The sequence below is a fragment of the Thalassophryne amazonica genome, chromosome 16, assembly GCF_902500255.1.
Source record: "Thalassophryne amazonica chromosome 16, fThaAma1.1, whole genome shotgun sequence".
In the NCBI taxonomy this organism is placed as follows: domain Eukaryota; kingdom Metazoa; phylum Chordata; class Actinopteri; order Batrachoidiformes; family Batrachoididae; genus Thalassophryne; species Thalassophryne amazonica.
In genome coordinates, this window is record NC_047118.1 from 45842757 (window position 1) to 45864820 (window position 22064).

General features: G+C 39.5%; 1 protein-coding gene across 1 annotated transcript in view; it reads right to left on the reverse strand.

Annotated features, from left to right (window-relative positions):
• Window positions 1–22064, reverse strand: part of LOC117527660 (retinoic acid receptor alpha-B-like) — a 70757-nt gene that overhangs the window by 36242 nt on the left and 12451 nt on the right. Inside the window, exons 2-3 of the mRNA XM_034190099.1 lie at window positions 8112–8266; window positions 4443–4584 (exon numbers count right to left, since the gene is read on the reverse strand). Coding sequence (XP_034045990.1) covers window positions 4443–4584; window positions 8112–8266 — 297 coding nt within the window. The remainder of the gene's footprint in view (window positions 1–4442; window positions 4585–8111; window positions 8267–22064) is intronic.

Sequence of the window (22064 nt, forward strand, 5' to 3'; positions counted from 1 at the left end):
GACGGGTGAGATCGACGTTTAGAGAACCATCTCATCATCATGGACGCAGAGACCGTACCAGGTTTGATGCCATGGTCTGTGAAAGAGGAGGGGGTGAGGTCTCACGCTCGTCAGCACACTTCCTGAGGTACTTTAGGTTTTGTGACTAACATGAGTACAGTCAGTAAATGTGGTGTCCCTCACACCTTATTATATTGAGCTGTTATGTTAGTCGTTTAATCAGCTTCCACTGCAGTGGAGAATTGAACCGGGTGTTCCATGCCTGCAGGGTGGGAAGCTGATTGGTGATTAAGCCAGGAAGTGTTTGCTGTTTATGTTCACCATTGAGTGGTCTCTCTGTGTGTTGAGTGGTGGACTCACATGATGGTTTCTTCTTTCACAGACTCGGTTGGTCGCGGCCACCTGGGGGGTGTCGGCGGGGTCCTTGGGTCCAAACTGTTCTGGCTCCGGACCGTTTGTGCTGCTGGGAGCGCACCGTTCTTCCACCTCGCCAGACCGCGCACTTATTTGTTATTAATTAAGCACTCACTGTTATGTTATTAAATTCTGTTATCCTTTGAACCGTGCTCTGTTTCCTTTATGCTGGGTCCTACTTCAAACGCTGGTCGGTACTCCGACTGCGTCCGTCACATAACACTTTTCTTCTGTCAGGACAACAAATTAAAATATTTTCACACGTTTTCATCAAAATGAAGATGATATCACTGAAACGGGCAGGCAAGACTATATTATTTTCTCCTTGTGTGAATGGTTTTAATATTTAATAATAATGTGTTACGCTATTCAAGAAGGAAACAATATTTATTTTAGAAATAGATGATATTTTCAGTCCCTTGTGACATTTTTCAGATTTGAATGTACCTTTTTCTCAGAAAAAACAACAAAAAATCATGAATTTAAAACCCCCCACACATCACTAAAACTATTTCTTTTTTATCAGTTGATTAGATCAAAGACAAAGACCGACACTTTAAAAATAGGAAAAAGAATGTCACCTTTTGACCTCTGAAAATAGGTCAATGTTAGCCAACTCTGAACTTGTCCATGGTCTATGTCCCAAGAATGTTCCTTGTGAATTTGGAGACCCTGGCAATAATAGGACTGGACTTATGCTGAGCACAGACAGATGGATGGACAGACGCAAGGCCTTTGAAATACCCAATAGGCATATTTTGGCATCAGGTAAAAATGAGTTGCAAATAAAAGCACATTAACACTTGAGAAAGCCTCCTGTACAAAAATGTGTAGTAAAGTGTAAAAATGTGTAGTTTGGACTATATGTCCAAACATTATAGAGTCATAGAGTAAAAACAGCAAAAATGGTGACAAAGGCCAATTTGATTTTGTGTAGGGGTCCAAAAAATAAATGGCTCCAGTTTTGTTGAAACACCAAGCAAATTGCTTTTGTTAATAAGACTTAAAAAAAAGAAACACTTTGAACCACCTGTTATTATTAGTTATCATGTTACGTGGTAACTTATCTCATGTCATAGAATCTATTGGATGTTGACCTTGTTTTCCCTTTACCTTGGAAACCAAGCAATGAAAAGTCAAAATGATTTAATTTATCTAATCCTAGACTGTACCAACCAAGAATTGATATCACGTTTTACCAAAGTTGCCGTAATGTTTAGCATTTTCACAATTTTTGCTGTTTATTTTACCCCACAACTCCATGATTTGTAGTCATACATAGTGCAACATATACATTTTTGGAATCCTCATCAAATATCGTAAAATATTTTCAGCATGACTGGAGCATTTTTACATTTTAACCCCTTTGAAATTCTTCACTGACCCTACCTGGGTATCGTGATGACTCAGGGAAGGTTGTCAAACGTTTTTTCTGTAGGCTATGGTATACTGAGCCTGTACTGTGTTGTTTAGTCACTTTAGGTAGTACCGATTAGGTCAAAATTGGTTGGGGGCTGATGATCTTGTGCCTTTCTAGTGAATCCTTGATTACATTTCCAAAATTTAAATCTTTAAATGACCACAATACTGAAAAAACAAAAAGACGACTAAAATGGTAGAATGCCATATCTATAAATGCCCGCTAGAGGGAGACAAACAGTGCAGAGTCTGATAGGAGCACCAACCTTGACTTGGACAGTCTTTTTTTAAGGCTATTTCACTGAGCTGTGTGATGCACCTTATTATCATGTGGGTCCAAAAACCCTACAATGCAGTGTTGTGACTTCTACTCTTCTCATCTTGGTTGCTGTCAGTTTCTTGGGAAGTTCATTCTTTTCTATTTCTATTAGTTTTCCTCAATCAGTTCCTTAATACATCAAGCCACACACATTATTATGTTACGCACGTTATTATTAACAGCTGTGCTTCATCACACACTGCTGTCCTGGGCACTAACAAGAACATCTGCATATGAGAAACAGACTTTAGGCTGCTACCCAAAAGTGGTATTCTATGAAATGTTCATTTACAGCAAATAAATTAAGTATTTAAAAGTCACCATTTTTCTCAGCAAATATATTTCTGAAGGTGCTATACAAAAAAATCAAACCAAATAAGTACAGAAATTAAGTTATGTGTAAAGACACATGAAAAAGTATTGAACACATGGCAGAAAAATGTGCAAAAAGGCATGGAAAACCATGACACCAGCTGAAATCTATCAATAATTAGAAAGCAATCCTGCCACTTGTCAGTGCAAATTAATATCAGCTGGTTCAGTCTCAACTGAGGGCCTCTAAAAAGGTGTCTCATTATCAAGGTGCTACACAAGAAAAACCTAATGATAGGTAAAAGCAAAAAGCTCTCTTAAGATCTTTGCAACCTTATTGTTGCAAAACATACAAATGGCATTGGTTACAGAAGGATTTCTAAATCTCAGAATGTTCCAGTGCAGCCCAATCTCACTTTTTTGTGCTCCTGTTACGAAATGATTCAAATTTTTGTGATGGGATTTTTTTTTAACTCACCATTACTAACCCTACTCCTACTACCAACCTAACCTTAACCATAACCTAACCCTACTCCTTCCCCCAACCCTAACCATAACCCCCCCCCCCCCCCCCCGCTTCACTTTTAATTTTGTGCAGCCATCACGGAATGAATAAGAATGAATTTGTGCTGCCGTGATGTAAATGAGGTGCTTTTTGTCAGAATATCACGAACCAATAGATTAATATGTATTTCGTGCTCCTGAATCACGACATGCGGTGAGACTGGGTTGTCCAGTGAGCACTGTTGGGTCATAATCTGGAAGTGGAAAGAAAATCATTTCACCAAAAATCAACCACAACCAGGTGCTCCTCACAAGATTTCTGACAGAGGAGTGAAAAGAGTTATCAGAAGTGTTGTCCAACAGCCAAGGACCACTTGCAGAGAGTGACTGAACAATTGTTTCAAAGAAAACAATAAATAATGCACTCAACCACCATGGCCTGTATGCACGTTCACCAAGCAAGACTCCGCTGCTTTACAACATTTATACAAACCTGTGAAATACTAGGAGAATACAGTCTGGTCAAATGAAACCAAAACTGAACTTTTTGGATGCCATAATACACACCATGTTTGGAGTCAGAACTACACATCATCCCAAAAACAGCATACCAACAGTGATGCGTGGAACATCATGGCGTGGGGCTGTTTTTCAGCATTCAGCACTGGCAAACATCATGTTACTGAAGGAAGGATGACTGAAAAAATGTACTGAGACATTCTTGATAAAAATCTACCAGGATGATGAAGACGAAATGAGAGTGGACATTTCAATAAGACAATGATCCCAAACACACAACCAAGGAAACTCTCAATTGGTTTCAGAATGAAAATAAAGCTGCTAGAATGGCCCAGCCAATCACCTGACTTGAATTTGATATGAAATCTATGAAAAGAACTAAAGATGAGAGTTCACAGAAGAGGTCCAGAGAACCTTCAACATTTGAAGACTGACTATGTGGAAGAATGGGCCAGTGTCACTCCATTTTATGACACATAACTTTATTTCTGTACTTACTTGTCTTGGTTTCTTTAAATGTGTGGATTACCTGGGTTGTTACAATATCTGGTGAAAATTTAATTTTGAAGGAACCTTAAGAAATATATTTGGTGAGAAAAATGGTAACGTGTTCAATACTTATTTTACCCAATATATTATATTTGTGTATGATGATTAACTGCACTGACAACATAACACAACAGCTTCAGCAGGACCTTGGAGAAGTCACTTTGTCACTCAGCTTCCGGGCCCGCCCCTCTCACTCGATAAAATTGGCTTTGCCCATCCCTCATCTGTCTGCATCCTAACACACCAAGTGCAAAAACACACACGCACACACACCCATGCAGCTAATCTCTGAAGTGCTTTTGTGGGTGGTTCCTTCATTAGCAGAAAGGTCAGGGCACCAAACCATTAACTCTCCACTCTTAACCTGACTGTTTGCACGCCTCTATGTCTGCACTTTCATACTTACACTCTTTGGACATCCCAACATCGAGGCATTTCTGCAGTCGGCAGGATTGACACCGGTTCCTTGTCACCTTGTTTATGACACAAACTTTGTCTCGGTGACATGTGTACGCCATGTTCTTCTGGATGCTCCTCCGAAAGAAACCCTGACAGACACAAATGAGACAATGACTGAAAAAAAGAAAAGCACCTGTAAACATTTTCAAATTTACGGGAGCTCTGTATTAACCATCTGGAGTCATCTGACGTGTCTCTGCATCAAAATCACATGATGAATTAAGCGGATGTAACATCCAATCTACAGCAGTCTGAGTATCCGTTTGAATGTTAAAAGTGCGGACTTATATGCCAATTTTTAAATTCTGTTGATAGGCCGAGTGTAACTTGAATCATGAATAATAACAAATAAGCAGCCTTTTGCTGAACATTATGGTCATTTTTGGTGTGTATATTTGCTGAAACACACACCAAACAGGACTCTCATTTCCTCGTTGAGCCAGCTCCATCAGGCTGCAGGAGAGGAAAGTGAAAAAGTGTCCCCTTTATCGTTGGTGGAAAAACACATGACCTAAACCAATCAAAATCACCAACCCACGTGAGGTTGGTTGCTGAGAACATTCTGGTCAAAATGCCACCAAAGGCAGACTAAAGTACCAACACTGCCTCCAGGTGGACAACAAAGAGGAGTGAAACTCCTGTGAGTGAGGCCTGTGTCCCTACTGTGTTGTTTTGGACAGGAACTGCTTTTTGAGTGGCACAAATAATTTGTGTAGCATCTTACTTTGTAAATAAAGTAAAAAGTAGAGTAGTTGTACAAAAAAAAAAAAAAACAGCTGAAGCATTTCCTGTATTTTAATGTTAATAGTGGTATAAAATGTTGTTGTTTTCTACATTTGTACATATATTTTTGAAATTTACAAATTATATTTGCATTCTAAGTCACAAAAATGGTTTGTTAAACATGTTTGTGGTTTTCACAGTAACAATCTATTCTATGTGGATTTTATGTTTCTGTATGAATTTAGGTTCATTGTGTTAATGTCAGAATAGTAAGTCCCTTCGGCTGCTGTCTTGTTTGCACTCGGGGTAGCCACAGCAAATCCAAGGTGGATCTGCATGTTGAAATGGCACAGGTTTTACGCCGGATGCCCTTCCTGGCACAACTCCACATTACATGGAGAGATGTGGCAGGGGTGGGATTTAAACCCAGAACCTTCTGCACTGAAACCGAGCGCATTAACCACTTGGCCACCACCCCTGCCTATGTCATGTCAGAATGAAAAACAAAAACAGTAAAGTCACACAGGTGAGGTGGTGCTGAAATAAATAACACCAAACAAGACAAAGTCCACAGCTGAAGGTAAACAAAAAGTAGAAAATATGGGCTATTATATCCTGCACCACAGAGGGTTAATTATGACACCTGACAAACTGCAGCATAATCAAAACTACTTTTGGTGTTAGAAGCATATTAAAACTACATAACACCTGGCCAGCCATACATCAAAGTTATCAATACTTACTAATTAGGCCTTAATGAGGCCAACACACAAATTAAACCATTCTGCAGAACAGACCTCTCTGGCTGTCATATTGTCTCAGATATTTGTAATAAAATGCTCAGAAAGGACAAACATAGTTAGGTCCACAGCAGCTATCATCCACTCCTAGCTACCTCTGCTAGTGGAGCCCCTGGCTTACTGTCATTCAAAGTACCCACACCCCAATTTTTTGTAACTTCATTTCTGACAGCAGTGTGAATAGATTAGTTGTGTATCATCCCCTGTATAGTTGTCTCAAAGGAGGAAACCAGCTACGAGGGTAGGCTGAAAAGTTCTAAGGCTCACCAAAAAGGAGAAATTCCATTTCAATAAAACTTGGCATGCATTAAGTTCAACACTTCTGATGACTGTGTTATTTTCTTCCAGGTTGTGAGGTAGTTTGTGGTTCATTGTCAAGTTTGAAAGTTCGTGGTAGAGGGAAACGGCAAAAATGTACAAAATCTGGCATCGCGGTGTGATTAAGTACCTGCATAAGAAGGGGTTAAAGCCCAAGGACATTCATGCGGATATGGTTGCTACATTAGGGGATGAAGCTCCCTCCATATCTACAGTGCAGAAGTGGGCAGCTGAATTTAAGAGGGGCAGAGAGAGCCTTGAAGACGACCCAAGGTCTGGGCGGCCTGCAACAGCCACAACCCAGAAAAACATTGACCTTGTTCATGAAATGGTGATGGACGACAGACGATCGACGATTAATCAGCTAGCAGATGCTGTGGGAATATCCCATGAGAGAATTGACCACATTCTGCATGAAGAACTTGGAATGTCAAAGGTGTCAGCTCGGTGGGTGCCACGTCTTCTGATGCCTGATCAGAAATGAACCAGGCTAGTCATGTCGAAGGCAAACTTGGCGCAATTTGAAGAGGATCCAGCCAATTACATGGAACGTTTTCTTACCTAGGATGAGTGTTGGGTTCACCACTTTGAACCAGAGACAAAAAAAAAAAAATCAATGCAGTGGAAACACCCAAGGTCACCACCTCCAAAGAAGGCCAAGGTTGTTTCGTCTGCAGGGAAGGTCATGGTTTCAGTTTTCTGGGATGCCAAGGGCATTGTGTTCGTGGACTATCTTGAAAAGAGACAAACCATAAATGGACAGTACTATTCTAACCTACTGAGACAGTTACGCGAGGCTATCAAAAAGAAGTGACCAGGAAAGCTGACGAAAGGGGTGCTGTTCCATAAAGACAATGCCCCAGCTCACAAGTCAACAGTGGCCATGGCCACTATCCACGAGTGTGGATTCGAACTGGTAGATCACCCACCATACTCCCCTGACTTGGCAACCTCGGACTTTCATCTGTTCCCAAACCTGAAAAAAAACTTGGCTGGGAAGCACTATCAGAGCAATGATGAGGTGATGTCTGCTGTTGAAGACTATTTTGACTCTCAAGATGAAAGCTTCTATGCCAAGGGAATGGAAGCACTCAAGCACCGCTGGAAGAAGTGTGTGGAGTTACAGGGAGACTATGTAGAAAAATAACCCTGAATTTGTTCAATTCGACAACTGCATCATAGTCAGCCTTAGAACTTTTCAGCCTACCCTCATATAGAGATCAAAACTATATTTTTGTACCAGACTGTAATCATGTTTATTTCTGCGTTAACGTTTAAAATGTGCTTCTATAACTCACTTTTACAGCCAGCCTCAACTGGTTATTCTAGAAAATGTAGGTTTTAACACTTCGATGTTGGCCTCATTTTTCAGCACCGGTCAAGAGACAAGGCACACAATCAACACCATCACAAATGCTGCATGCTCTCTCCTTAAAACGATTAACTGCTGAGAGAAAAGTGACCAAATTTGTTGATGGCCATTTATAACTCACAGAAAATGAACTTGACAGCACATCATTTAGTGTGTGTGCGTAGGATTAAAGCAAAGAGGCTTAAAGCCCTCTGGGAAGTTTAAAGGTCATGGCCTTGTCAGTGACATTGCGTAAAAGCTAAGTCTATCTTTTATTCATGTTTGTAATGTAGTTGGATTATGCATGAATGTTCATAGAACAAGTCTCCAGAACAAGGACTGTCAACAGTTTGTATATGTTGCATCTTTGTAAAGATGCAACATATACATTCAACTTATGCAACTTATATATCGAGCTGCCTACCTTACAACCCTCACAGGCGCTGACTCCATAGTGATATCCTGAAGATTTGTCCTGACATACAAAGCAAGGTTTGTAGACACGGGGTGGAGGTGGCGGTGAGGGGGGACTGGGGACGAGTAAGTCCTCCCCTGAGCTGGTGCTCTCGGTCTCTATGGCTACAGAGGGAGATTTACATTCAAAGTCAGAGTGAAAGAAGCAGGACAAATTCAAATATGATGTAAACTTTTCGGCAGCTTAGAATGTTGATTCTGAATCATGCCAGACAACACACAAATAAGCAAATCCAAATATGTCATATCTGTGTCAACACTACATATATGCACATACATGTATGAAACAGTTCTAAAATCAGCTTTCTTACGCAACAGAGGACATCTATGTTGCAAGTATAAAGTGCCTGCTAGACACTGTTAATAACTCATCCTGTTACGAAAACACATACTCCTTCATTCAACCTTCTACACTTCATTCTCATTAATATTCAAATACATGCACCAAGCAACCCTAAAATGCAATCAGATCATCAACTTCCCACAGGGTCCTTACAATATGTTGTAAGTATCAAGTGCCTGCTGGAAATTGTTAATGAGTTATGTTGTCCATAACTAAATATTTAATTCTTTATTCATCCTTTAGCACTTCATTCTTTTTGATATGCAAATAAAAGTACTAAACAATCTTAAAATGTAATCAACTCATCTATATTCTGGGGGCATAAGTATCAAGTGTCTGCTTTCTATTGTTCGAGTCATCATACCAACAATATTCACTGGAAAGCTAAGAATAAGTACAGAACAAAACAAAAGTGCAACCACTGAGGATGTACACAACTTTCCAACAGACTCGCCAGACATCAGCTGACAAGGAACACATTTAATGAATGGAAAAGGGATTTACACAGGACAAAAACAGATACAACTGGGTGAGTTATTTGTGATTTGTTTATCTGTGATGAAAATAAACACTTTATTGAAATGGGCTTTCCAACAAACGGAATTGGCCCACCCCCTCATCAGGCAGAATTTCACACAGAATGCCCTGGGCACTCCGATGCACGAATAGAGTCAATAGTAATACAAATTGACTTATATTTATTTCATTCATTTAAAAGAAAAACAGAAAAGCAAAATTAACAAAACATTACAAACCATTGAACGAAAAGGAGCAGTTTGGAAGAACAAGTCTTATATATTCTGCCCCTTTTTTACAATACAATCTTGCAAAGCATCATCAATCGACATCATTGCATTTCTATGACTTTGTCACATGCCACCGACTTCTTTCCTAATTTTAACCATTATTTAAAAGACTACATCCCTAATAGATTACATTTTAAACTTCAAACATTCTAAACATTATTAACAGATTACATTTTTGGCTTTGTCACAGCCCACTGACTTATTTCATAGTTTCATACTTCCGAAATACATCAAGTTTAATACGTTTTTTAAATAATTTAAGCGACCTTGATTCTTTGATTTCTTTGTTGAGGTTGTTCCATAATTTTACACCATTCACTGCAATACTCCGTTCCTTTATCGTGGTTCTGAATCTTGGTTTTTTAAAGACTTCTATGCCCTTCAAATTATAACTACTTACTCTTTTTTCAAACATATTTTGAATGTTTATTGGTAAGGTATTGTTATTCGCTTGGTACATTATTTGTAGTAATTTCAAATCAACTAAATCATGAAATTTAAGTACCCTATACTTAATGAACAATGGATTAGATGGATCTCTTTTCTCTCTCTTCTCTGCAAAATAAATAAAGGTTGTGTATAAGTTGTACATGTTGATCCCCAGATTTCTACACAATAAGTCAAATATGGAACAATCAATGAATTGTACAATGTTAATAATCCATAACTATTTAATGAATATTTAACTTTATGCAAAACAGCAATGGCTTTTGCTATCTTTCCTTTTATGTAATTTATGTGTGACTTCCATGTAAAATCTTCATCAATCATAACTCCTAAAAATTTTGTTTCTTTTACCCTTTGAATGTCCATTCCATCTATTGTTAATGACGCATCATTTTTTTTTAACTCTGTCATTAAACAATATGAAATTTGTTTTATTAAGATTAAGTGACAATCTGTTTATATCAAACCAATATTTCACTTTTTCCAACTCTATATTTATCACTTGTGCTACTTCCTGTATATCTGATCCAGAGTAAAATAATGTTGTATTGTCAGCAAATAAAATGCTACCAAGTACATTAGATATATTCACAAAATCATTGATATACAAAATAAACAGTTTGGGTCCAAGTACCGACCCTTGTGGTACTCCACACATAATATTACACAATTCTGATTTAGTATTATTTATCTGAACAAACTGTTTTCTATTTTCTAAGTAGCTTTTTACCCACTGATGTGCAATCCCTCTTATTCCATATTGTTGTAACTTGTGAAGCAATCTTGAATGATCGATAACATCAAAAGCTTTTTTCAAGTCAATAAAAACACTTACCATATAATCCTTATTATCTATTGCTGTTATTTTCTCTGTTAATTCCATAATTGCCATAGCTGTCGAATGTTTTGTTCTAAATCCATACTGAGCATTATTTAAAATATGATGTTTCTCAATGAATTTATCCAACCTTGTCACAAAAACCTTTTCCATAATTTTAGAAAACTGTGGAAGCAATGACACTGGCCTGTAATTTGAAACGTTATGTTTGTCTTCATTTTTATATAATGGGACTACCTTGGCAATTTTCATTTCGTCTGGGAAAATTCCTGTTGACAGAGACAGATTACAAATGTAAGTGAATGGTTCAGTAACAGTTTCTATTATACTTTTTTACAGTCATCATGTCTAAATCTTCATAGTCAGTTGATCTTTTGCTTACACAGTTTTTTACAATATTCCTTATTTCATCTTTTTCCACACTGTCAAGGAAAATACTATTGACCGTATTTACAATTGTATTTAATTTATCTTCTACTATTGGTTTATTTCCAACCAGATTTGATCCCACCTTTGAGAAATAATCATTAAACTCATTTACAACTTCTTTTATATCATTTATCTCTTTATTTTCCTTGACAAGGTAATTCGGAAAAGTTGATTTCACTCCGTCACTTTCCATCACACTTTTTATAATTCCCCATGTTGCCCTCATATTATCTTTACTCTTATTCAATTGTTCACTATAATAATCTTTTTTTTTGTTTCCTAATTATTGTCAATAGTTTATTTTTATATTGTTTGTATCTGTGTTCTGTTTCCTTTGTTTGCATTTTTAAAAAGCACTTATATAAATAGTTTTTCTTTACACAAGCGTTTTTTTATTCCCTTGGTCAGCCATGGTTTATTTACTCTTTTCTTACAGTTTTTATTAATTTACAATTTTTATTATGTGATTTCATCAGTATTTTCATGAATGAACTATATGCTACATTAACGTCACCGACATAAACCTCTTCCCAATTTTGATTTTTAAGATCATAATTTAATGCCTCTAAGGCTTTTAATGACTTATCTCTTTTAAAGTTTATAACAGTTTTTTTTTGGGTACCTATTTTTATATTTAAATAATGAAAAAACTGGCAAATGATCACTGAGATCTGTCATCAATATCCCATTCTTAATAATTTCATCTGTTCTATTTGTGAATATATTGTCAATTACAGTTGCACTTTGTGATGTAATTCTGGTTGGTTTTGTTATCAAAGGAAATAAACCCAAGCTATTCATTGAATTCACAAAATCACTTACTCTTTGGCAACTGGAGCTTTCCACATTAACATTAAAGTCTCCACACATAAAGAGCGTTTTGTTTTTGATTTGATGGAATAATTCTATTATTTTATCTGTAAATTTCTCAACACAAGAGTCTGGTGCTCTGTATACACAACTGATTAGAATATTTTTAGATGTTTCATGTACAATTTCCACTGTCACAATTTCTATGACATCATCTATAATTCTCATTTCTTCTACAATTTTACATGTCAGATCTGTTTTTACGTACAAAACAATACCTCCACCTTTTTTTTCTCTTCTATTTACAAAATATAACTCATATCCCTCCATTTGAGCATCAGCCATGAGGTCATTTTTAAACAAAGATTCTGTGATTGCAACAATGCTGAATCTATTTTTAAACTGGTTTAAATAATCTTTTATTTTTGACATTTTATAGTACAAGCTTCGAATGTTTATATGTATGAGTGACAGGGTATCTTCAGTCATTTTTTCACTATTTAACTGTTTTTCCGTATAATACTCACAACCAATTGTAGTCAAGTCAAATATACTTTCATCAATATTGGTGTCTATGTCATTTTATCATCTGTTTCCATGTTTAATCTGATTTTTTGTTGGTCATACTACCAACTGACGTCATATTCATTTGTCTACTCAGGTCTGTACTTTGTAAGGTCCTCCATGTCTCTGATTTGTATACCCTTTGTTCCTTCTTTCACTCTAATCCAAACCCTACAGTTCCAGACCCATGTAGCAACAATATGTTTCTGTTTTTTAATAGTCTTGCTTCCCTGGCAATATCTGCATTTTTTTTTGTTAGATGCTCATTTATATATACATTTGTTCCTTTCAGATTCTTTGCCTGTCTTAATAATTCATTTTTGTATTTTCTGCTTATAAATCGTATTATTATATTTGGTAGTTTATTTTTACTGTCTTTGGATGGAATTGTGTGACAGTCTGAAATAGTGTCTTGATGTATGACAACACCTTTTTGATTTAAAAAATTTGTAACTTGCTGTTCTAATGTTTGTAATTCTTCAGATGGTGCATCCTCCCCACTGGCTCCACCACCCTTGCGTATGACCGATGTTTTGTTTCCAAACCAGTTACTATAACATCATCTTTTCTAGTATATTGTTCAAGTTCATCCACCCGTTGCTCAAGCTTCTTAATAATCTTGTCCTTTTCTTTAACAAGATTTTGGAGCTCCTTAATCTCCTTCATCAACCTGTCTAAATTGGACATGTCTTTTGAAATACGATTCAATGAGGTCTTTATCTCCTCCAAGTCTTCCTCCAATTTCTCTGTCTTCCTGGTTGGTGCCATGTTAACTCCTGTAGCTCAGTACAGGCCACTATTAATTGTAAAGCAATTCCCACTCGTGGTCTCCACCACCTCCACCACCACAAATCCGGTCGCCACACACCAACCTTCCCCGATGTTGATCCCAGATATAGCCGCCACCAGCCTCGGTCGCAGCCGCCGCAGCCTCAGATGTCGCCGCACTAGCCCCGGATGTAGCCTCCGCTAGCTTCGGATGTAGCCGTCTCCAGCCTTGCGTGCAACCGTCGCCACCCCAGATGCAACCGACGCCGTGGGCCTGGATGGATCACCTCCTCCGCCGACCTAGATGGTTCGCCTTCTCCACCGATGCCGCTGGCCTGGATGGGTCGCCTCCTGCGCCAACACCGCGGGCCTGGATGGTTCCCTCCGCCGATCTCGCGGGCCTGGATGGTTCCCTCCGCCGACGCGGCGAGCCTGGATGGTTCACCTCCGCTAACACCACGGCCTAGATGGCACGTCTCCGCCAACGCCTCAGGCCTGGATGGTTCCCTCCACCGATGCCGCGAGCCTGGATGGTTCACCTCCACTAACGCCGCGGCCTGGATGGTACGTCTCTGCCAACACCGCAGTCTGGATGGTTCCCTCCGCCGATTTGGCGGGCCTGGATGGTTCGCTCGCGCCGACGCCGCGGACCTGGGTGTTCCCTCCGCTGACGCCGCGAGCCTGAATGGTTCACCTCCGCTAACGCCACGGCCTGGATGGTACGTCTCTGCCAACGCCGCGGCCTGGATGGTACGCCGCCGGCCTGGGTAGGTCGCTGTTAGCTTCGCGGCCAATCCGATCTTTACTTTACTTACTTTCTTTCTTACTGATTTCTTACTTACTGTTACTGTTTTAATCAGAAAACTCAGCGAAATTCTGTGACACACTGAAATGTTCGAGGCGCAGTGACGCCATCTACCGCCATACCGCCATCATGGTTTCTCGTTTACTCATCTCGTTTGAGTAAATGAATAGCGCAGAGGACATTACTTACAACACATCAAGATTGTGAAATAAATTATCAAATCACACTGGTCAGAACATGTACAGAGGACTAAAGCCTGGTTCACATGGCAAGATTTTCAAATTATCTGTCGGTTTCCAATACCTGAGAGACCACAGCAGGGCTCGAAATAGTACGTGCATGTGCTAGTTTGTGCACGTATTATTGGAGCGGTGCATGTAATTTTATACTGCACTTGCACTGGTGCAAGTAACTTTATCCAAGTTTTATCAACTATAAGCACCAGTAGAATGAACCAATAAAGGAATAAATAAGGAAAAAAACAATTTCCAGTGTGTTGTGTTCATCTTCCCTGCGTTTTATGACTCTCACACACGGAGCGAGTTGCTGTGCTTTGTTGTGGAAAGCTGACACATGTCACCAGCGGCGTGCGCACGTGAAAAAAAACAAAACTGGCTGCTGCTGCGGTTCCTTACGGAACCCGAGAGAGGTCACTTAAAGTGATATTTTTTCTGGCCATGATAATTTGTGCACACGTTTTCCTTTAACTGAGCCCACGAATTAATAAAACGTGCTCTCAAATTAATAAAACGTGCGCATGTTTTCCTGGCCGTGATAATTCGTGCGGACGTTTTCCTTTAATTGAGCCCTCGACGTTTTCCTTTCGTTCAAAATGAACTCCATAATATGACCTAAATTGTCGGGGAGGCGCTTCGCCCCCTCAGCATCCTTTTTAATGTGCTTAAACTCCAGATGATGCCATGCTGGGCAGCTGGAGTTCTCTGTATGTCCTTGTGTGCCCAAACCATGATATACCCTGACCAGATCCATATCTAATGGGGAAATCTATTACACTGTCTGCTGGTTTGTTGACTAATAGTCAACATTTATGTGTCAAGACAATATTGAATAATTGAGTGCACGTTTTACAAATAGTGGCCAAGTTTAAGTAGATCGTGCCCTTGTTTTACTCAAACAATGTTTAAAACATGCACACAATATAATAAAACGTGCACACAATATAAAAAAATGAGCGCACAATATAATAAAACAAGCGCACAATATAATAAAATGCACATTCTCACAATATAATAAAGCGCATATTCTCTCCACATGCAAAACATTTTGCGATGACACTTCCAGGGCTCCGTAGTTCCTCTCTCTCTCTCCCCTCAAACTCTGTCATAATTGTGTTATAAACCATTCAATAATCTTCACGGCCAATTCGTTCGCGCGCGCACGTGAAAGAAAAACTGTCTGCTGCTGCTGCTGCACTCCCCTCAAACTCTCCCCAGAGAGGAAGAGTCTGACATCAGAGGAGGAGTTTTAAGGTTGATATAAGACTGAATTTTGGTGCAAGTAATTTTTTTGTTACTAGCACCAGTGCAAGTAGGTTAAAAAATGTATTTCGACCCCTGCACACACATAGATAAAAATCATAGATCTAAAGTTTTGGTCATACAGTGTGTGGTGTGCAGCCACATGACAAATACAACACACGAACAGATTTCACACACAAACATTCCCAGGTCAGATGGGAAATCTCACAAAATCTCTCGAAATTAAACATAACTTCAGAGTAAACAAACATGATGGACGAGGAAGATGCACAGGAGATAAGTTTGTGGACTATTTCTAATGGAGAAAAAACGATACAAAAAGAAAAAGAAAAGGCATTGGTCAAAGGAGTGAAGACAGCGCAACCACTGGACTTTCTGGTGCGCCATAACAGCCGTTTTCATTGTGGATTCCGCTCTGTGCGTCCATCACCTCACTTTCTGATTGGCTACATGTCACATTCAGCAGGCTGCGTGCTCGATTGTGGTCGGGGGACACCACACATGCTACGATATCGGGCCAAGACAATCCAACATGTTGAATGTCCTCGATTTGCACTCTGAGTGGTTCTGATGTCTTTCAGAGCAGACTAAAGCACTCTTAACACACCACACATGGCAGGAACATTTGCTAAGATTATCTTTAGCATCATCACGATAATCGGGGCGTCCTTAAGATTGTCGGGAGGGGAAGATCGGGCCCAATACAGCCTAATTATCTTTCCATGTTAACCAGGCATAAGTAGAACATTTTTTCCTTTATTTATAGATTTGCGTTCACAAGGTTTATGTGTCGACATCTACCTTGATTTCCACACAGGAATCCCAACCTGGCATCTGAATTATATTGTTGATTGTTTAAAAGTAAGACAGAAATAGAGGAGAATCAACTACAAAAGAGACCAACCATACTGGGACCTAACCCCAAACAGGTAAAAGAAACAAAAAACAAAAAAGTGTGTGTGTATATATATATATACACACACACACACACACACACACACACACACACACACACACACACACACACACACACACACACACACACACACACACACAAAAGATAAACAGAGGAGACACTGGCCGCACCAATAAATGAGTAGCACCACATATGTCATTTGACAAATTTTAACCACTTAATTATATTGTTTAACATATTGTTTTTGAGGGGAAAAAATGTATTTTAATAATCCATGTGATGTGGAGTTGCATCAGGTAGGGAATTTCTTGTAAAATCTGTGTCAAATCAATATGTGGATCTGTTGTGGCTACAGATCTGCCTGTATGCATGCACGTGAGTTAAGCCCTGGTCCCACCAAATAACAAACGATGAATAATGAGCCACGTAGCATGTTTTTTGGTACGAGTCGAGTTATTCAACAAACGTGGGAGGATAGTGGCTCTTAGAGGCAGAATATTTGGCTAACGAGGCTTATCTCTGAGCGTGGCACTAATTTCAAGATGTTCAAAATTTAGCAAAAACAGCATGGGGCAGTTTGTGTACGAGGTACTCTGTGGACAAACGAGGATTTTAGAGGCATGTTTGTGGTGAGAACGAGGCTGTTAAAAGCCCATTATCTGAGTACCTGGCGGCTACGAGGACAGGACATGATATTTTGGCTCTGCACTCTTGCGCACTTCATCGTGACAATCCCACCAGCTTTGTTCCTCTGGATGCTGCGCTTTGTACGCTAGACTCTGCGTACATAAAATAATTATTTTGTGGTGGATTAATCATTTTCTCTTAGAGGTTGGCTGTTGAAAACACCTCTATTCGCTTCCGGAATCACAGAGGACCGTTTCAGCTCAAGCTTTTTTCTCTCTCTCTTTCCTGTGCTGCATGAGGTGGAGAACGTGTTTGGAACAGTCTTAAAGGTAATTAATTGTAATGTTTATATTGAAATAGCTTGGTAAAACAGTTGCATGTTCATTCCTTCTTATTAGCAGCTGTAAAAGTATGTTTGATAGATTTAACATCTCGTTACAATTGATCAGATTAACTGCGCTGTGATGCGGTGCGCTGATGCAGTGACTCGCACTCACACGCAGTGTTTTTTTAATTGCTTGCACAAAGTTCATATACGTGCTTCATTATTCAAATAATCACTGACATTTCTGACAAATCCATACGTGGCTCATTATTCATGGCTTTATTATTCAGTGGGACCAGGGTTTTAAGAAGCATGCATGCTCCGAAATCATAAATAATAAAATGTTACTGTCCACTCCAGGCTTTTTATAGACCAGCTGTCACTTTATTTTTGTTTGAGACCTGACAAAGACAGGCTGTGGCACATTCAGAGGTCGTGACCCTCACTTTAAGAAACCAGGACGTCCACGTCTCCTCCACCATTCACTCTCACCTCTAACCTAACACAGTTTGTTTCTCCCCTCCCCCTACTGAAGTAGCCATACCAGACATTCCACTATGGTAGAGGCTCAACTCCCCTCTGCTGCTCCGCTGGTCTGATCTGTTTACAGACAGACAACAAAACGAAGCCAAGATTAAAGACCAGACCTGTATTTCTCTTCTCTATGAGGAGAAATACAGAATATGCCTAAACTCACATATTCTCCTTCACATGCCTTCCTCTTCCTCAGTCATCATCCCTCCACTTCATCCATCTCTATTTGTCTTTACTCAATTCTCGCTGACACAAAAGCCAACAGTTCCTGAAACCACCGTGTGAGCTCTACTCAACTTCTCGACTGCTCCTACGTCCTCTTAATTTCTTCTTTTTATGTATTTGCTAGTTTGTGGCTATGTATTGGTTCTCAGTTCTGCTTTTAAGCAACTAGTTTCAATTCTGAGGGCAAATTTCTTCCTCCCGCTTTAAAACATAAAAAATTTAACTCAGCATATTAAAACATGCAATCAAAACACTCACTCACTCATCTTCAACTGCTTACTCCAATTAAGGGTCACAGGGGGCTGGATGTTTTCCCAGCAGCCATCCTAGGACATCAGTCTGTCACAAGGCTGCAATTTTCATGAAACTTGCAGAATTTGCTCCCATAACAAGGTAAAGGGGCCTCTAAGTTTGAGTGCAGTGTGGCAAGCCATTCTGGTTGTAGGTTTCCACCTGGTGGCCAAATAGGTACTAAACTGCAAAAAATAAACAAGGTTTGGTTATTATGAAAAACGTACAAAAATTTGATGAGAATAGGACAAATGGTTCATGAAATATATGGTTACTGGAAAGTCTTTATTTTTGCCAAATTCTGCAACTTTCATGAAAATCGGAGGAAGTTGCCAATTTACCATATTTGGCCTCTTCGTAAAGTGGTCCAACAAAACTCGTGCAAAAGGGGTCAATTCCAAAACCAGCCAAAAACTCTCTTTACCACTGAAACTAGAGATGCTGAGTGACAATATGAGCCATATTTTGTTACTTTGACTTAGGGCAGATGGGGAAATCACTGTGAAAAAAAGTGTTCATTTTCCATTTTCCCAGCAAAAAGTACCCCCATCCTAGTGCGTCCAAAGTCAGCTGCCAAAATTTTCATCAAAATCAAAGTAAGAGGTCCCAATCTATCATCACATGCAAAAAGAAGCCCTTGGCTGACGAATGGCGCAGGCCACACCACCCCTGTGTACATGTGCATAATTATAAAAAAAAAAGCGAATTGCAGTGCCACCTATGGGCTGAGCCCTAAGTCAGCTGCCAAAATTGTCACATTTTTGGAGAGTCCATACCTGATAGACTAACAATAAAAATCAATTTGGCTCACTCAGGGCACATGGAAATGTGAGCATTCGAAAACCTAAAATTTAGATTTTGCCATTTTGGTTCATTTTGACCCCAAATTTCCAGGACCCTCCAAAAAAAGCAGACCCTATCAAGGATAAAAAAAATTAATTAATTAACATGTGATTTTTGTTCATTTTTAACATATATCTACCCCTAAAACATAAATAAATAATTGAGACAAATCTGAAGGGATCATAAATCACCACCTGCCTGTCTCTTATAAATACTGTCTCTTAATAATATTGTTGACCCCAAACATAACCCCTTCTTTAGCACTGAAAAAAATGCATCATGAGAAAAGAAAAACTAGGACTGAGGTGGATAGTCAGAATTCAGACATAATTCACCACGTCTTTGTGATATCATAAGAAACAAAGAGATAAACACATCTCTTGGAGTATTTTAGTTAAAAGAGATACACAATGGACAGCATGTGGAATAGTGGTTAGCGCTGTTACTTCACAAGAAGATGGCCATGTGACTGATTCCCACCTGTGGCCTTTCACTGTGGAGTTTGCATGAAGTCCCCGTGTTTGTGTGGGTTCCCTCAGGGTGCTCTGGCTTCCTCCCACATCCAAAGACATGCAGGTTAGGTGGATTGTAAACTTTAAATTGTCCGTCGGTGTGCGTGCGGGTGTGAATGTGTTTGTCTGTCTATATGTGGTCCTGCGACAGACTAGCGTCATGTCCAGGGTGTACCCCGCTTCACACCCTGTGACTGCTGGGATAGGCTCCAGCCCCCTTGTGACCCTTAATTGGAGTAAGCGGTTGAAGATGAGTGTGAGAGAGACAATGACCTTCTGTGTAAATATTTATCCAGCCCTTTGTGAGGTATCCTGATTACAGACACACACAATAGGTTTTCTCCTCCTCTGTCAGTTGGATGAGTTAATAATCAGCAGTATGAACATACAAGGGTAGGCTGAAAAGTTCTAAGGCTCAGTATAATGCAGTTAATGCATTACTCCTTCATGGGGAGCCTTAGAACTTTTCAGCCTACCCTCGTAAGTAAACTGGCTACAATTACGAATGTTTTGCTGCAGTGCATCAGTGAAAAATATTTGTTAGCATGCGCACCTCATCACAAACCTCTTTCCAACGTGATGGTCATTTCTGTCACTCATTCAATTTTTATACCACTTACTCCAATTAAGGGAAAATGGGCTCAGTGTGTGATCTGTTTAGTACAAATCCAAGGACAATGCAAAAAAAGGCATGCTGTCAAATTACTTCAGGCTTTCTTAGGCTTTTCATGTCAATTTAGGCACGTGTCACTCCCATGTCAGTGTCAATCAGATCCTGATTTGAGAACCTGACTGTGTATCAAACTGGCTATGAATCCATCTTGAATTTTCACATGCATTCTGGCTTATTACCCAAGCCCATCAAATATGGCCATGGGTATTGCAAAGGCTTTGTGTCCGTCCGTCCATCTGTCTGTGATCAACATAGGTCCAGTCCTATTACTGCCAGAGTCTTAAAATTCACAGGGAACATTTCTTGGTAATTTAAGAAGTTAAAAAGTCACATTCTGTACCTATTTTTATGGTATGAGCTCACGGACATTAGCGTGGTGACGTCACTTCTGGTGTCACCAGCTACTAACTTTGCTTCGTTTTTGACTAAATATAACACCTTTAGCATATATTATGTATAGCTATATTATAAAGCTAGCAAGAAATAAACACTTCTAAAACTGAAAACATTGCTTTTTGGAACCTAATAACACCTCTGACGTAATTTAGAAGACATTTCGCCAACATTAGCGTGCATGCTAACTTCTGCTAACTCAAAGCTAGCTTCCTCTCTTGTGAAAAGCTCATGTAGACATACACACACGCTCTCCTGCAGATACCATTAAAGCATAAATATTGTGTACGATTGATTGATTGATTGATAGAGGGGCTTTACTGAACATGTACAAATTGTACATAAGACAACAGGATCTTGATGATTAATTAAACAACTGCAAATTATAAAGAACACAATGCTCATACGGCCAAGGGTATTTTAACATTGTGTTATTTTGTAAATTTTTACCAGCTATATCAGGGCCCTCACAAGTTAAAGACATGAAAGAAATTATTCATAATCTGGCATAGATTTTTTTAATAGTGTTGACTGGATTAAGAAATACCCTTTAATGACTTATAATTAACTATGACTCCAGAACCAACATGTGCATGCAGGATGTGATGCAGGACCACGTGACTGGCTTTACATACGAGGTCTGTCCAAAAGTATCGGACCTTTTTATTTTTTTCAAAAACCATATGGATTTGAATCACGTGTGATTGCATCAGCCAAGCTTGAACCTTTGTGCGCATGCGTGGGTTTTTTCACGCCTGTCGGTTGCGTCATTCGCCTGTGAGCAGGCTTTGTGTGAGCAGTGGTCCACCCCTCTCGTCGGATTTTTATTGCGAATAAATGTCTGAACGATTTGGAGCTTTGCTGCATCAAATTTTTCCAGAAACTGTGAGAGACCTCCAGCTGGACACCATTCGGAAAATTTAGATGGCTTTCAGCGACGATTTTATGGGGATTACACAGATTAAGGAGTGCTCCAGCTGGTTTAAAGACCGCCCACAGCGTCTGAGAGTGCGGCGCGCTCCAAGCGCCGATCAACAGGTTCACACCCCGCTCAAACAACCAGATCATTTCCAACGTGAAGGCTTTGTTGATCCGGGACGTCGTCTAACTTTCACAAAAAAGGCAGAAGATGTGGACATCAGCACCTTTTCGGCACATTCTACTGTTACAGGAGTTTTTTTTATGGAAAGAGAAGCAGAGGATTGCGCCACTGTGCCGCTCATGGCGCGGGACAAAACCACCTCCGTGTTGGTCT